Source organism: Danio rerio, chromosome 8 (genome assembly GCF_052040795.2).
Source record: "Danio rerio strain M-AB ecotype USA chromosome 8, GRCz13ab, whole genome shotgun sequence".
NCBI lineage: Eukaryota > Metazoa > Chordata > Actinopteri > Cypriniformes > Danionidae > Danio > Danio rerio.
In genome coordinates this window covers 9128509-9142104 of record NC_141028.1, presented here as the reverse complement: position 1 = coordinate 9142104, position 13596 = coordinate 9128509, and the positions used below count along the sequence as shown (strand labels likewise).

At 36.3% G+C, this 13596-nt stretch overlaps 1 protein-coding gene across 4 annotated transcripts; it reads right to left on the bottom strand.

Annotated features, from left to right (window-relative positions):
* Positions 1–4770: 4770 nt before the first annotated feature.
* On the bottom strand, positions 4771–12783 carry LOC147842557 (uncharacterized). Of its 4 annotated transcripts, none has more exons than XM_087264275.1 (6): positions 11935–12072; positions 11339–11392; positions 8864–8899; positions 7391–7684; positions 6896–7009; positions 4771–5312 (listed from the first exon to the last, which is right to left on the bottom strand). In XM_087264275.1, exons 1-6 carry the CDS (start codon positions 11978–11980, stop codon positions 5263–5265), a joined length of 594 nt encoding a protein of 197 aa, XP_087120401.1. In that variant the 5' UTR covers positions 11981–12072; the 3' UTR covers positions 4771–5262. The 4 variants fall into 4 exon arrangements, with proteins under 4 accessions (XP_087120401.1, XP_087120402.1, XP_087120404.1 ...); XM_087264276.1 differs by lacking the exon at positions 11935–12072 and adding an exon at positions 12202–12783 and having other exon boundaries at positions 4773–5312; XM_087264278.1 differs by having other exon boundaries at positions 4773–5312; positions 7494–7684; positions 11935–12032.
* Between the last annotated feature and the right edge of the window lie 813 nt (positions 12784–13596).

The following is a 13596-nucleotide window of genomic DNA, read 5'->3' as shown; positions in this document are numbered from 1 at the left end:
AAGAAAATACAATCTGAACAGTGGCTGAGCAGACTATACTGAAGTAAAGCAATCTGCGTTTAAGGTAATCACATCATAATAATCAATAATATGCTAAATCATATTCTGTAAGCTTTTTGGACAGAAATGTGTTGGTTTAGTGTGTCCACAGAAGTGATATAAACACAAGTCTCTTTTTAAAATTTCCTGATGTTGACAAAAGATCCAAATCCCAGTGATATTTAGTCTCTCTGCAACTTGACATAGCAATACACTGCTTCACTGCCCACCGATATTGGTTGATTGTATTACCATGTCTTTTAATGTGTATAACCATGCCCAAAGACAGGATTTGCAAAGAAACTGAGATTAAAATATCCGTTCCAACTCTCTGTAATCCAACTACACTTTAAAAAGCAGTGAGTGCTACACTTAAAACTTGTTATGCATTTTGAACAATGCTTTTTGAGCTACAATACATAATTCATAACCACTGAAATCTCACTACAGGAGCCCCCATTTGTGGACTTAAGCTTTGTTTTGTACAACAACTTATAATTGCATCTCTATACAGCAGCATATATTAACCTGTTTGGTGGTCATCCAATCACAATTGCAGAGAGCAGATCATCTATTGGTTTTATACTTTTGTATTATGCTGATTTGCATTATAGAAAACATTTTCAAATATTAAAAAAAAATATATATATATATATATATATTTTTTTTTTTTTTTTCAAAACCCATTCCATAGAAACAATAAATGAATATTTCAGTTTTACCCTTTTAATAACAAATTTGTAATTTTTTTTTACAGATGTTTTATAGCTGTTAGATTTGCTGATGTTTTACTACTTCATATATGTAAACAAAACATTATGCCTTTCAGAAATATCCTTACACAAGATAGACACACAATCTGAAGAAAGAAATGTAGTCTTGCACTTACACTTAAAGGCTGGCCAAACGGTCAATAGAAGGATAGAAAGCAGGTTCATGTTTCTGTAGATTAGAACAGCTTTCTGAGATGCACACAGGACAGTTACTGAGTCTTAATATTGATACTTCCTCTGTGTTAAAAAAAAATGCAAGCAGCTGTGGCAAAACTTTACTGCTTGGCTTTTTAAAATGAAGTTTTTGCTCATCATTTTTGGGGCTCCATATCAGGTCTGATCAGAAATAATAAAGATCAGATTTAATACCAACCCACAGAAGCATCAAGATGTTTACACTGTTGAAGTCTGTGAAAAACACACACCTGAGCAATGCATGTGACTTCATTCCCCATATGAGAGGTGTCTTTAAGCTGCCGTCACCCAAAAAGCCTTTTATGTAAAGTATTAAATACATTTCAGCAGTTTAGTACTTTCTCCTTTTGTCATTTCATTGTTATTACACGAGACTCATTTTTCAGATTTGTTTTGTTTTATTTTTATGTTTGTATTGTTTGGGTTTTTACCAAAATCTGGTTCAATTCCATGTCCTTTAGAAATATTCCCTGGAAAAACATGACGTGTTCAACACATATTTGCCCCACTGTATGTTTAATACCATAGTGTTTTAAGAAACACTGCATTCAAAAAAATAATCTCAAACTATTTTATTTATTATTATTAATTTTATTTTAAAGTTGGGCCCTTTAAAAACTGACACGGTACTTCAGACATTTCCATCTGCAGCTAGTTCTGTCCTCTACATTTAAAAATGTGTCTAGAAAAATGATCTAAATGCTCAGTGAGGTTTATTTCAGAGGTGCTGTGTGTTCTCTGTTACTGTTTAAAACCACAGGACATGAGATTATTAGGTTATGTTCTGTTTGTGAGCTCTCACGTATACCATTAGAGACACACTCCTTTCTCATATTAGGCAGCTGATATGATATTTGTGTTGCGAGTCTGTGTATGATAGTCAGAAAAATACTGTTTACTGACTCGTAGTATGTTTTTGAGGCATGATATTGCCAAAATGTGGATTTAAAGGCAATACAAAATCAAGACTGCTGAGCATGAAAAGATTTGTACCCCACTAAGTTATTTTAGAAATGTATTTTTACATCTATAGAACTATTGCAATTTATATTTCTAAGCACATTTAAAAGCAAATCAAGTGTAGTGTTTGTTCTGGCAGGTCACATTAGCCAATTTTGCATCTGCTGACACTCAGCTTATCCATGACTACAAATAAAAATATAATGCCAATGCCAATCCCAGTTTCCTTGATTAATCCATTCAGTTCATTATTCAGCTACTTATTGCTTTGCTGAGGAGTCAATCAGACAGTACATTCAGCAGACAAACTTCGAAAAAACCAAGCAATTTTTGCAAATACATCTGCTTGTCTATTGCACTGAAGAAGCGAACACACCTTATTGGTTACTTTGCTCAACACAACAAAAAACGTGTTGCAAATAGAATCCGTTGATGCTTCCCTGAGCACAAGCACTATATATATATATATATATATATATATATATATATATATATATATATATATATATATATATATATATATATATATATATATATATATATATATATATATATATATACTGGTGGTATATACTGGAGAATTTGCCAAAATCAGCAATATGGTTTTGGCTATAGCCTTTCATATTTCCCCGTTATCTGCTCTGGCTTTTGTTTAAGGGTTTTTAGAATCCTTGTAGAACCAGACCTGGTTAGGAAATTTTTTAGCAGCATTTCACCCTACAGATGATAGAACCACAAACATTTTTCTATATTATATAATATAATAATGTGCTGGCTATGGGTAAGTAAAACACATAACTGCATCATTAAAGCACAGCTATGTCTCCCTCTGCTGGATGGAGTCAAAAATTAGAGCTGTAGATAAATTCAGTATGTATTAATTTTGCTGACATTTATGTTTAAATGGTGTAGAAATCAGGAATGTGGCTATTTGAACAGTTCTTTATGTATTCTCATAGTCAATGCAGGTAAATGTGATGGCAGGACCTGTTAAAGTAAATTATTAACAGTAAACGTACTGTATTATAATGGTCAATGCTGCAGACTGTATGGTTATTCACTAGTAAACACTCACTTTTATTTTTGCTTCAGATGGTGGTTGTTACAAGTTTTATTGTTAGAAGGGATGAAACGTAAGATTTAAGTGAGACATTGGCTGTTTTCTAATTCCAAGAACGCAGAGAACGGATTTGCGTAAAGTGAAGATAGTTCTTGCTAGATTAGACCTCGGAAGGACGAACTTGGGAGACCACAAGAACAGAGAACGCGTCCTCTGAGAAATGAGACACATATGCTCTCCCTGATGGTCACATGATCTTCACACATTTTAACAAGAAATTTAAACATTACATCATACAGTATATACAACGATGTAATGTTTTTCCCTTTCTTAATATAACCCATGCACAAAAATCTTACCTTTTGCACAATACAAATAAAACAGATTTTAATACGAATTTCAGCAAATAAACACCCATGTCTTTATTAAGGTTTAAACCATCCAACTTAGGCAACCCCCTGAGGTAAATAAGTTATATCTGAACTTTAATAATAAACAGGTATAAAATGTTGTGCTTCTCACCTCATTATTAAGCCGCAATGACTTCTTGAGTGAGTTTGGTGCTCAAGTCTGCATCGGTGCATCCTCAATATCAAATACACATGCTGGAACTTTCACGCATCCTCTGTTCTTGTGGTCTTGAGTTTTGGAACTGAACTTTGAAGGTTAATGATGACTTGAGGGCTGATCACACCAAACACGATTTTTGTGTTGAGAGGCGCATTTTTAAAAAATTTTTACTAACGGCCATGAGCGTTTTGCGCACTTATTATGCGCCCTGCGCGCTTTGCATTTTAACCGGCTGCTGCGCCTTGCTTTTTTGCCATTGTGTTCTCTGCGCTCGCAGCTGAAAAAAATTTAACTCTGAGCCAAAAACTGTTGATATTAGCATAATTTGAATATTTAATAATATTGTAATATTCAAGATTTGTGATTCATACAGCTTTGAATAACTCAAAACAGCAACCACAAGTCTCTCCCCCATCTTCAACAATCTCCACTGATGTCTTGACAACACAAACACTGCAGGCACCTCAATAGAATTCTTGCCTCTGCTTTCCATTGATTGGAGAATGAAACGGACGTGACTGATGTAACGCACTTTTTCCGGTCAGAGTTTACTTTTTTTCAACTGCAAATGCATAGCGCACAAGGGCAAAAACTTGAAGCCCTGCAGGCGGTTAAAACGCGAAGCGCAGGGCGCATAAGCAGCACGCACAACGCTCACGTCGTTAGTAAATCATTAAAAAAAGGCACACCTCAACACAAAAAGCTCATTCGGTGTGATCAACCCCTTACGCCAGTGGCGTCTCTTTTATTCTCCAGTCAAATGAAAGCAGAGGTGCCGTTTATGTTGAGGTGCCCCAGTTTCCGTTTAGGTGCCTGCAGAAACTTTTGAAGATGGAGGAGAGACTTGTGGTTCCTGTTTTGAGTTATCCATGCTGTATGACTTCCCAAATCTTGAATATCACAATAATATTAATTATTAAAATTATATTAATATCAACAGCAACACTCTCGCACAATATGCAGCTCATTCAGTCATTGCCAAGCACCATAAAAAGCGCACCATGCTTCTTTTTATTTTGTTAACAAAAAGGCAGTGTGGTGCGTCTCGCGTTTTTGGAACGTAAAGGCGCGTTCGGTGTGTTCGGCCCCTGACAGGAGAATGCAAGATTGCTGAAGAATGCATATTGAGAAACAGCCATTGTGATGTGTGTTACAGAGGAGGCAAAAACTATTGTAAAATGAAGCTGTCTTTACTCAGTGATTCAGAGAACAACAACAACAACAAAAAAACAATAAGTGATAAGTGTAATATTTACAATATTATATACTAACGAAAAAAATATTTAAGTGTTAGCTAAATCCAAGAAATGAACAAAACTATACAATCCTTAAAGCTAAGAATTAAACTAGACGACAAAAATGGTATGAAAATCAAATCCCAGATCTTCAGTGTATCCGACACCTGATCTAAACTAATTAAACAAAAAACATAAAAAATAATAAAATAAAAATACAGAGGTGGCTAAACACTCGAGCTCTTCTAACAGGACACAAACGAAGCTAATGCAGACATAATAAAATATACCATATTGCTCAAATCAGTATCATACAACAACCATCAAACAACTCCCACTTGGAGGCAATGAAGTTCAAAAGATGAACTCGGATTACATCAGAAACCTGAAGTAAAAACTAAGGTTTTCTCTTTTGGTCTGTTCTTCTCTCTTATGCATCCACGTGGTCATTGTTGGTAACACTGATAGAGCTGATGGGGTCTGTGTTGACAAGAGTACAGAGAGTTCACAGGGTTAGTTTCTGCCTGCTGTAAAACTACTGAACATAAATACTAAATTTGTTGAGTTCGTCTAATGATTAGATTTGGATCACAGTCACACCAGACTGCATCAGATGAAGTGTACGCAAAATGTATGTTTAATGCAGAAACGTATGCACACGAAGGAAAGTTACTGAGCACTAACAGATAGTTCCATATTCATCAGTAACAACTAGGGAAAGAAACCAAGTCTGCATGATAGTCTTTGAGCTTCTTGTAAGTCGACTTTAGCACTCAGAATAGTCGATCACTGTATCAAAGATTATAGAATACACGACTTGTCGCTTGTATTTTTTTGAATTTGGAAAAATGTAACTGTCAATCCGCTTGTTAATTGTGATGTTACGCGAAGTGGCTGCCGGGTCCATGCGCTCTATTAAACTGTATGGAGAGACGCAACAAATTATATTTTATTATATTATATTATTATAATATTTTTTTTCTACTTGAGAAAGTCTTATTTGTTTTATTTCGGCTACAATAATAGCAGTTTTTAATTTTTTTAAAGCCATTTTAAGGTCAAAATTATTAGCCGCTTTAAGCTATATATTTTTTGATAGTCTACAGAACAAATCATCATTATACAATAACTTGCCTAATTACCCTAACCTGCCTAGTTAACCCAATTAACCTAGTTAAGCTTTTAAATGTCACTTTAAGCTGTATAGAAGTGTCTTGAAAAATATCTAGTCAAATATTATTCACTGTCATGGGCAAAGATAAAATAAATCAGTTATTAGAGATGAGTTAAACAGAAATTGGGGAAAAAACTAAACAGGGGTGCTAATAATTCAGGGGGGCTAATAATTCTGACTTCAACTGTATATACGCCTAATATCAGATGGCCAGAAAGTGATTCACTTTTTATAAATTGTTAAAATTTAGCTATTTGTGATGCAGCAAGTCCAGAGATTGATGTGTACACTGATTTTTATATAAAATTCACTTTAATGTGTGAAAGGAGTTAAAAGTGGTCATAAGCAAATATTTTCTGAATTCAAATATAGCGGCTTGAACCCAGAAACAGTGTTCCATTCGTCACTGATACATCACTTAACAAGCGGATATGGTGAATAAAGCCCCGCCTAAAAGGGAAGGAGCCAATCATAGATAGCTATATGGTAAAAAAAAAAAATCCCACCTTCTAGGACAGGAGCCAATCATCGATCAATATAGACTGACGATTCTCCGGGGGAGGGGCTCGGCCGAGACCTGAGTTTCTGCAGATTTTGTGTGACTCAAACGTTTTGAAATATAACTAAATAGACAGTTGTTGTTTAATTTTATTGGTGATTACTAATATGAACTTTAATCCTAAGCTAAGCAAGCAATTTTGGAAATTTGATGTTTCCCCATTCAAACAGAATGCCCGAGTATAATGCCCGAGAGGCATTTCATAGATGACCGCAGAGTGAAATGACTTGCCCTAAAGGGACTTTGACTGTATTCAGTTTCTGTTTTAAGTTTGGATTTCATTGTTACATGATTTTTGCTTTGAATAAGTGAGTAACTAGTAAAACACACCTTCGCTCCTGATGTTGACTGCAATCACCGCCGTGATCATGAGGAACAGACCAACAGCAATGAAGGAGGAAAAGCCAATGTAGGATGAAGAGACTCCTTCATGATGATCCAAGACTGCATGAAAATGAAAACACAAAGACAGGAACAAAGATTTATGAAGCAAATTTAGAGAAATGTAGTATATTTCACTTTTATCAGTGAGTTGTACAATTTTTAAATGGCTAATTATCGAGTATTAATTTGGGATCATGTGCAAAACATTTAAAGTGTAAATGAATGACACTCCCTCAGGTGGAAAGGCAGTGTAATAGAGATGGTTAAGTGTTAAAACAGATCAATGTACAGTAGCAGTGGAAAGAGTGTGTGTGTGTGTGTGTGTGTGTGTGTGTGTGTGTGTGTGTGTGTGTGCACGCTTGTTTGTACAAAGAACATTGGAGCAATATGCACAGATTAATCATTCAACTGAAATGTCCATGCAGAGATGTGTTTGTTTACCTGACAATGTGTAATCGTAGGTCACGCTGTACAGTGTTTTCTCTTTTCCATATGGATTAAACGCACACTCATACACACAGGTGAAGAAAGCAGGTGGACTTACAGTGACTTTGAACATGCACGCATCTGAAGAGCAAATGCGTTCTTTCATATTTTTGTGTTTTTCTTCATTCTTCAGAGACAGTTTGCAAAAAAAGTGCCAAAAACCAAAATTCCGAAATGGCTTGTCAGTCTTGCAGGTGACTATCACATGCTCTCTGTCCTCCATCAGCCTGTACACTGTGATGTTGGGCACTGTGAGGTATGAAGCAAATAAACACAACACTTAAACCTGCTGCTAAAACAGCTAAAATAATGTAAAATGTTTTGTAAAATAATGTGTTGTAATGTTTTTTGTAGCTAAAATAATGTAAAAAAATGCTTTACTAGATCCCCTGATTAGTGCTAGCACAGAATATTAGATGTTACTTTAATCAATTAATGTGTGAGTCAGGACGGATAGACAAAGATGTTACAGTATGAGAACACTAAATAATATTTCTCACTGACTTTACTTCAGTTTCGTCCTTGCTTTATTTAAAGATTGATTTATTTATTCATAAATTTTATTTATTTATGCAGCGGATATCCAGCTACAAACCAGTATTGAGCCCACAGTGCTGGACAACACCCATACACTCTTTCATTCGCACGCGTGCACACAAACACACAAACACACACACACACACACACACACACACACACACACACACACACACTCAAACATCATTTATTCATTTTCTTTACAGCTTAGTCTCTTTATTAATCAGGGGTAGCCACAGTAGAATGAACCACCAACTTATCCAGCATATGTTTTACGCAGCGGATGCCCTTCCAGCCGCAACCCAGCACTGGGAAACACCCATGCACACTTCCTCACACACATACACTATGGCCAATTTAGCTTACCCAATTCATCTATAGAGCATGTGTTTGGACTGTGGGGGAAACCTGAGCACCCAGAGGAAACACACACCAACACTGGGAGAACATGCAAACTCTACACAGAAACGCTTACTGACCCAGCCAGGGCTCGAACCAGCAACCTTCTTGCTTTAAGGCGATCATGCTACCCTCTGCGCCAACATGACGCCCCCACATTTATACACTGCAGGAAATTTAGTTCATCCAATTCACCTATATTTTGCATGTCTTTGGGGAAACTGGAACACCCAGAAAAAAACACATGCATACACGGGGAGAACATGCAAAATCCACAGAAATGACCAGTGATCTTCTTGCTGTGGAGCGACAGAGCTAACCACTAAGCTATCGCGCCGTAAATTTTTTTAAAAATTATTTCATATTTATTTTAACAGATAAAGACAAGACAACTTTTGATTGTGTCAGTAAACTGCTAAATTCAATAGGTGAAACATATCCATTGTAAAAGCTCAGTGTGAAATTATTATGTACAATCATTAAATAACTCACCTAGCATTGAAAAAGGGTCCTTTGTTTTATAGTCACCTGCAAAAACACAACAACTGAAACTAATGTAATGTAATGTAATGTGTATTTATATATCACATTTATTGTGTATGGCCATACACCCAAAGCGCTTCACATTCGGGGGGGGGGGGGGGGGGGGGGGGGTCTCTCCACACCACCACCAGTGTGCAGCATCCACTTGGATGATGCGACGGCAGCCACAGGACAACAGCGCCAGTGCGCTCACCACACACCAGCTATTGGTGGAGTGAAGAGACAGTGAGAGCCAATTCGGTAGATGGGGATGATTAAGAGGCCATGATGGGTGAGGGCCTATTGAGGGACTTTGGCCAGGACACTGGGGTTACACCCCTACTCTTTACGAGAAGTGCCATGGGATTTTTAATGACCACAGAGAGTCAGGACCTCGGTTTAACGTCTTATCCGGAAGACGGTGCCCACTGACAGTGTAGTGCCCCCTTCACTTTTACTGGGGCATTACGACTCACGCAGGCCACAGGTTTAGCGCCCCCTGCTGGCCTCACTAACATCGCTTCCAACAGCAACCTAGTGTTCCCTAGTAGTCTCCCATCCAGGTACTGACCAGGCTCAGCCCTGCTTAGCTTCAGTGAGTAATCGGTCTTGGGCTGCAGGGTGACATGGCTGTAGTAACTATTATAGTAATATATAGTAATAACTATAGTAACTAATGTCGTTTTCTGTGAACCATGCATTAGTTTAATATATATAAAAAAAACTTTTGACCTTATTCTTCGATACGGAAGTGCACTTGTTTTTGCGATTGTTTTAGAACTTCTGATTCAGTCGCCTATGGGAGAAATGATTAGGGATAATAAACTGCAGAAAACGGTCAAACAACTTGCTCTACAAACAAGTGTTTGCATGATCGTACAGAATATACAGATACAAGTAGAATAATATAATAAGAAAACATAAGTTTGCAACATCCAGCAGCAAAACAAGCTGTTTTTAATGTATAAAAATATATGGAAGGGAATGAGACCGGAAGTCTTGAGCCAAAAAGATTCAAATGGCTGCGCCCGCTCGCATGCGTATAATAAGGTGAATAACATTGACTCTGATCATTGTTACTATACTGTATACTTGAAGATATTTTGAGTACTGACTGTCAGTTGATTAATTACTGGATGACAGATCTGAGTATAATGGATCAGTTTAATCTGTATGAAATGGCAAAATGGGTGTAACATTTATTTAACCAAGGTTATCCGCAGTATTTAAAACAACAATAACTTGACGTTTTGCAAATAAAATCCCTGTATATAAAATAAATATTTAAATAAAGCACCTGATATTAGCTGTTTCCATCCACCTATTTTTATGGGCATTTTGCACATGCGCATAAAAAAACTGGTTGATGGAAACGCAGTGATGCGCATAAATTTTGAAAATGCGCATAACTGAGTAGGATGAACTTTTTATTCGATAAGAAAAGATGTGCATAAACTACGATGGAAACACTTTTACCGCACAAATTTCAGTATGCGCATTAAAAAAGGTCATGTGATTTTTGTAAAGAGATCATGTGATTATAAAAATGTGTGAATGGACAAACCAGCAGGCTGAGCACACTGTAAACCATCTGAAATATTGTTTTAGTCATTCTAAAACGCCTTAGCGTTTCAGTATTAGTGTTATTATATTATTAATGACCTCCAGAATCAAGAGCGTGTGTGCTTTGCATCTGACACCTTCAAACACCACCGCATGTTCACTGCATGTCAGGATTGCCTTCTGAGGCGCAAGTCATTTATTAGATAAAGAAAAGATTGACGCAGCTTCTCCTACTGCAGCAAATTCAGTTTTTACTGTTGATATTTGGCGCCAGTTATTCAGGAAGTGATGATTTTGTTCGCTTTGACTCATTGGATGGAAACGCTGCTTTATTCACACGTCTTTTCTGCGATAATCCAGTTTTGCGCATTTTTGGATGGAAACATAGCTAGTTGGAGTCCATTCTTTAACATAATCTGTACAAAAATACAGCAAATTACATTGAAAGCAAAGCTACTAATGTTTTTGGGGTACCATATTTCTGTGTACCATACATTAGTTAAATCAAATAATAATAATGAAACAGCACAACTATATTGATTCATATCATTTTGCTTGAAATACTGAAAGTTGATTAATTGCTAGATGGCGCTGATTATAATGCATCAGTTGAATCTGTATAAAACAGCAAAGTGGGTGAAACATTTATTTACCCGGCACAGCAACTATTGTTATTAGGTTTTCTGGGTACCATGCATCAGTTCAATCCCAAAAATCAACCAAAAAATAAAACAGCAGACCTAGATTGACTCAGTTCATTGTGCTTGAAGACATTTTGAACAAGAACACGGGAGGTTGAATATTAATAGATGACAGATCTAAGTATAATGCATCAATTAAATCTGTATTAAACACTGCAAAGTGGATGAAACATTTATTTACCCGGCACAGCATCTGTTGTTGTTAGGTTTTCTGAGAACCATGCATCAGTTAAATCTGAAAAATCAACCAAAAAATAAAACAGCAGAACTAGATTGAGATGAAAAAATGAGAAAATGTATTAATTTAGTTGACACACCAAAGTTGAATCCAATATACAAATTTGTATAAAACTTATAAATATAAACTTATTGTTTTGCTTTGAAATCCTTTTATTAATAACAGTGGCAAAAAGTGATTAATATAGAGCTCATTCTCATTAATCAAAAGTGATTAATTATTAGATGAATCACTATACATTTTTAATTCCTCAAATGAGTTTGTACAAAAACACAGCAAAATCACATTGACCATACACTGAAAAAAAGTGTTGCAAGCAGAACTGTTGCAAACAATTTATTTGTGTTAAATTTAAACAAACAAATTAAGTTTAATAATGTTCAACTTAATTTGTTTGTTTAAATTCAGCCCAAATAAATTATTTACAACCACTTAACGTAAAAAAAATTGAGTAAATTCAAGGAATCATCTTAGAATATTTTTTTCAGTGTATTTTAACCAGACACAAAATCTGAGACAAAGAAACACAGTTTGCTTACTGAAAACTGAGAAAAGAGCTGATAAAAGGACATAAAACCACTTCATGCTGACAGATTAGATGACAACCGCTTTTAAAGATTCACACACGGCAGCAACTGAGTCTTCAACACTTCCTCTGTGTTAACAAGAACAGAAGTGGAGAAGCAGGAGTGGCTCTTCTGACCAAAAGTAACGTCATACTTTCTAAATAATACTAATAATAATAATGCTAATCGGAAATGATACTAATCGGAAAAATGCTGCTATAGGAGTTTCTAAAATCCTACCGATCATGTAGTGGAAAGTTGCGCTGGATCTCAACGAACATCTTCTAAGTTTCAAAAGAAAAAAGCTGAGGTCTTCGAAGTTCTCAAGTTGAAGCAGTTTATTGCTACAGCAGAGATTGTCAATCGAGTTCTCTCCCTCCCAATGTTCAAAAATTCAAAGTTCATCAGAGCTTAAAGTATCGGGCACCGTGGGAAAAAAATATATATACATTTTAGAGCCTGAGCATGCGGTTTAATTAGGGATGCTCAAAATAATCAATTAACCATTAAACTAGGGTGCATTTGTAACCGATTAATGGTATCAGTTAAATGATTAAAAAAATATGAGTTTGTATATTTTTAGAGTTTGGCTGCATAAGGAGGCATCTTTTGAATAGTTTACTAACGACTGCGAATGTTTTATTTCACATTTTGCTGTTGCACGCTGTGTGCTCGAGCAGAAAAAGCGCGTTACGTCAGACTTTACAGATCTCAAATATCACAATATTATTAAAAATTACAATTATAACATCAACAGCAACACGACTCGCACACAATACGGGTCAGCTGATTTAGTCATTTCCTAGTGGAAGAAGAAGAAGATTGCCAACAGCTAACACCACTCACACCTCCTCACTTTGATTTAAGAGTCTTTATTTGATTAAAACTAATGAAAGAACCATCCTTGTGAACCAGCGTGTCATTCTGTTTTTAGATATCTGAAAGGTTACACTGTAGAGTATGTGCTTACAATCGTGTTTGCATACGATCATGTTTTTTCCGTATACTTTTTACATGATTCTCTTTATGGATGCTATTTTAGTGAGTTTTTTTTTTGTCTTGGTCAAGTCATACATTTGTCTAAATGTATTGCAAATGCTCTGTCTGCATGTTCCTACTTGGGTGCATGACCTGCTGTGCTTCAATTATAAGGCCCTGTATGTCTGTGTCTCCTCTGCATAACTTGAATCGCTAGCTGTGTCCCAAATGGCACACTATGTACTCGTGCACTATGTACTTATGCACTTACACACTCAACAGCATAGTATATGTACTATATTATTTAGTGTTGTCTCAAATGGAACACTAATGTTTCATTACGAAGCGGAAATTCAAACCAATTCCCTAATGACGTTTGACGATTGCCAAATTTATGAAATAAATGAACCAAGTACCAAATAATACCTGCCGTGAGTATTATCGCATTTTCAGTCGTAAAGCGCTATAATCACTCTCATAGGAGAATTTCGCTTTCACCATCCTCTGTCCTATGTGTGCCCGATGGCTCCGCCCCTTCTGCTACATGAGCAAAGCAGCGGTCGTTTAGTGCGTGATGTGTCCAGCCTTCCACACTTCGTTTCCGGTTGAATGACTGCATTCTAGTTTTCAGTGTAAACGCACCGCTTACACCAGGGG

What these genes read in the sequence shown, in the direction of transcription:
- LOC147842557 (XM_087264275.1), bottom strand. Translation starts at nt 11,980, where the DNA reads ATGAAGTGGTTTTATGTCCTTTTATCAGCTCTTTTCTCAGTTTTCA. An exon ending in GGACCCTTTTTCAATGCTAG is followed by an intron (nt 7,685 to 8,863) that starts GTGAGTTATTTA and finishes CATACCTCACAG; the next exon opens with TGCCCAACATCACAGTGTAC. An exon ending in AGTCAACATCAGGAGCGAAG is followed by an intron (nt 5,313 to 6,895) that starts GTGTGTTTTACT and finishes TTGTCAACACAG; the next exon opens with ACCCCATCAGCTCTATCAGT.